General features: G+C 57.3%; 1 protein-coding gene across 1 annotated transcript in view; it reads right to left on the reverse strand.

Moving 5' to 3' along the window:
• Positions 1-4,098, reverse strand: part of ARHGEF10L (Rho guanine nucleotide exchange factor 10 like) — a 134,342-nt gene that overhangs the window by 10,918 nt on the left and 119,326 nt on the right. The window contains exon 28 of the mRNA XM_023532645.1: positions 28-202. Within this exon, the coding sequence (XP_023388413.1) occupies positions 28-202 (175 nt within the window). The remainder of the gene's footprint in view (positions 1-27; positions 203-4,098) is intronic.

The raw sequence follows: 4,098 nt of genomic DNA on the forward strand, positions 1-4,098 counted from the left end.
GGCACTGTGCCCCCACGGAAGCCTCACCTGGCAGGAGGAAGGTGGTCCTGGTGGCGATGTTGATCTCCTGCAGATGCTCCAGCGTCTCCGTGTGGAAGAGGCGGATGGAGGAGCCAGAGGAGAAGGCCATCCAGACGCCACTGCCCGCCTTCACCATGTGCGTCACGCTCACAGCCTCATCCTGGTGCGCCTCGAAGCTTTGCTGCAGCACAGACAAAGGGGTGTTGGTGCTGGGCCGGGACTGCCAGCTGAGCCTCTGGAGGGCCAAGCTAATCTGGCCCCCACCTGGACCAGAGTCAGGGCTGGAAGGGAACCTCAGAAGCCCAGCAGTGGGGTGTTGGTATTTGTTTAGCTGGCAGGGGCATCCTGGTGTGTCGTGTCTGCCGAGTCCCACGGTGTAAACACTCTAACACGGCCAATCTCCAGTTCCCCACACGACATCACTGAACGAGGCGCAGGGCAAGATTCACCCACACTTGGCTCTTGGGAGTTGACGGGACTGGGTGCTAGCATGCCACTGTGACAAGAGGGGGAGACGGAGCGGCAGCCAAGTGTTATCTAGAGCCGTGAAGGTGGGCGGCGTGAGCCACGTCCTCGTCTTCCGCAGCAGGAGGCCACACCTAATTCCCAAAACTGAGACATCGAGAACCAGCCGGGCAGACAAGTTCATCATGAGGAAAGTGCCAGGTGGCTTAAAAACAGAACAGGGGAATATTTCCTCCCAGGAAGCAGGGCTTGGGGTGGAGAGTGGTGAGGGCCTTTGCATAAACCATTCCATGCCATTTGATTCTTTTCACAGGTGTCTGTAAAATTTTGATCTTTAAAAAATAAAACAAACTCTTTTTTTAAAGAGGAGAAACAGGCGGTCAGGCTTCCCACCCACTGAAGGAGAAAGTCCAGGCCTCAGCTGGAGCTCCAGGCCCCAGCTCTGCCCCGACTCCCTGCACTCTAGGCCCGTCAAAGCCTGGGGCCGAACTGTGCTCACCACACGCCCTGCTGCACGCCTGCACCCTCGCCATGACCTGTCTGCAACGTGCATCACCCACTGCCTTCCTGCGAACGGCTTTCCAGCATCTGAAGACTCCCCTTCAGGGTGATGTCCCTTTTCCATGAGGCACCCCCAACCACCATTGTATCGGCCACTTCCTTCCGCATACCGTACCCCACTGTCCAGCCCAGTGACACCTACAGCACTCTGTGGCTGTACTCTGCTGCCTCCTACCCTGGACTATAAACTCCTAGGACAGACAGTGAACCTCAGGCCCCTCAGTACCCACTGGCTCAGCACAGGGACCAGCGCACAGTGAAATTTGGTCCAAGAGAGGACGGATGGACAGTTGAATTCCATCTATGACATTCAGCTGTGACTCAGAGATAGACAACCTCAGAATGGCAGACCACAAACAGCCTGAATGCCCAGCCATCCAGGACAGTCAGGTAACTGGACGTACCCACGGAGTGACCTGTCCCACATCCATTCAAAATCGTGTTGACAGAGAGTGCGCGATGAACATAAAAATGTGATTGTTATGGCAGTGAGTGCAAAAAGGAAAAACAGAAAAAAGGCAGCATCCGAAATGCGGGGAGGAGGAGGCACACGGGAGGAGAAACCCGAACGCTGAGAATTATGCCAGGGGCAACACCTGGTCAGCTTCCTCCTCTCTGGTTTTCTGTTGTTTCCATTTTTTTCTATAAAGAGCATAGACACCCAAAGCTGCAGGAAGATGTTGGACAGAACATGTATTTGTTTCCAGACCTGCTGTTAAATCTGATTTCCTCAATAACTTCGCAGGCCTGGGCCTCAGTTTCCCCATTTGTAAGTGGAAGTTGTCATGAAAACTATAGGAACCTGGGTGAGGGGAAGCTCGGCACAGGCCCAGTCCCTAACACAATCTCATTCATCCGACAGATGTGATGCTTGAGCTCCTACTGTGTGCCTGGCACGGCTCTAGGTGCCGGGGAGACGGTGGTGAGCGAGAGAACCAAGGGGCCCACTCTCGGGGAGTACATGTCCCCAGTGCAGAGACGACCGAAACAAACAAACAGATAAAAATTACTCCAGATAATGATCACCACCGCACAGAAAAAAGATGGGGAGCCATTAAGACTGGGTACCCAGGGGAGTTCTAGAATGCAGCATTTAGGCAGAGATGTAAAAATGTGAAGGAATCAGCCCTGGAAGGATGGGGGTGGGGGGTAGGGGGGTGAACACTCCAGGCAGAGGGCACAGGAGGCGCAAAGGCCCTGGGGCAGGAATGTGCTTGTCTGTTTGAGAAACGGACAGGTGGCTGGTGTGGGGGAGCACGGCGGAAAGACAGAGGTGGGAAGATGGTGGGTGGGGCCAGATCACCCCAGGCTGCCTCGAGGTCTCTGGTGAAGAGTTCATCTGTAAGTGCTGGAGGGCTGAGCTGTAAGCGACATGATCAGATACACCTTTGAAAGAAGTTCAGTTTGACAGCGATGTGGCAGGAGGCTGGAATTCTGGGTCTCACACGGGCTTCCTGAGCGAGAAGGGGCATAAGGGGACTCTTTCTTTTGCCGTAGAGTCACTCCAGCCTGGACCTCAGCCCCAACTCCATCGTGGCTCAAATCACCAAGAGGTTTCCCACCAAGATAAAGAAGCTGGTGGGGGCGGGGGCGCGGGTGGGGGACCCTCCATGGGGAGCCAAGCCAGTGGACTCGGAGCTCACTCCCAGGAGGGCGAGACTGTGAGATGGCCCACAAAATTGCTTTTTCTGACCCAGTCTCTGAGGGCTAAGCTCTGCGGCCCAAGCGAGGGGAGGCCCACGGACTGGGGGATCAAGAAGGCAGAGGCCCCCAGAAGAGGACAGAGGGTCCCCAGAGCGGGGGCAGGGAGAGAAGAGCGATGGCCAGCTTTCTCAAGGCAGGGTTCACCACTCATCCCTTCATGGGGGGACCCCGACAGCAGAGCTGCAGCTCCCTCGCAGACAAGGAGCTCGCCAAGGGCAGGGCCACATGGTCTCCATCAAAGTGGGGGCTCCCCAAGGGGGAGGAGGGTCACAGTCAGAGAGCAGGGGGCTATTTCCTCCCTTGGATTGGGAGCTAAGACTAGGGGCTCCCTGGGGTATCTCTGCTCCTCCTTCCTCAGCACGCCTCCCCCACCCCAGTGAAGGCCCAGGTGCTGGAGGCTCAGCCAGGAAGCCTCTGGACTTTGGGGAAAGGCCAAGCCCCAGTGGCCTCCACAAAGCTGGGCCCAGGCCACGCAGTGTAAAAGGAGGGGCAGAATTTCCATATTTCTGGCCTTTCACCCCAGACCCGCTGCCCATAGCCCTGAGCGCTGGCTTCTAGTTCTCTTTTCTTGAGAGGCGAACCCTTCCAGGGAACCCCGGCTGGGGGGTCGCTGTCTTCCTGAACCAGCCTGCACTGCAGACAACTTTCCTGAGGGCCCGGACGCCGGCAGGACACCTGGAGGGGTCCATCTGGGAAAGGCCTGGAGGAACCACCACCCCCGTCACAGGTGCGACACCGAGGCCCGACCCGCCTTCCCACAGCGCCCGTCGTCACTGATCAGATGGATGACCGGGCCGGACGGCAGGATGGAAGGGGCCTCTCCACATGCCTTGTCTGCAGACTTTCCCAAAAGTGGCTCGTACATACATGTACACAGACACACAAACGCACGCACCAGCAGGAGGGCGGATGCGTGCTCGTACGTGTGCCGCGAAGCTCCTGCCCGGCTCTTGTAGAAAAGTGAGAAGCATTTCCTGCCTCTGAAAAAGCCAGACTGCGCTAAAACCAAGAGGCCTGGGGCCACGGAGAGCTGCACCTGAGTTTGCTGCCAGTCGGCCCTGCACGCTGCTGTCAGAATCTAATTAAAAGAGAAGTCAGCAGTGGAAAGCCAGGCTCATTTCTCCAGAGCCATAACGAGTCTGCCTCCAAGCCCAAAGGGCTTTGCACAAAGCCTGTGCGAACCCGCCAAGCCCAGTGGTAAGGCGAGTGGGGGACAGGGCAGGGGGACGTGTGAACGCATGAACGACAGCACAGCAGACCTGGCCCCTCACTCCTCGGTTCTCTTGGGTCTCCCCCGGACCCCCTCCCCATTCTAGGAGCCTGCTCATGGGAGCCATGTCTCGGCAG

This window comes from Pteropus vampyrus, unplaced genomic scaffold, assembly GCF_000151845.1.
Source record: "Pteropus vampyrus isolate Shadow unplaced genomic scaffold, Pvam_2.0 Scaffold86, whole genome shotgun sequence".
Taxonomy (NCBI): Eukaryota; Metazoa; Chordata; class Mammalia; order Chiroptera; family Pteropodidae; genus Pteropus; species Pteropus vampyrus.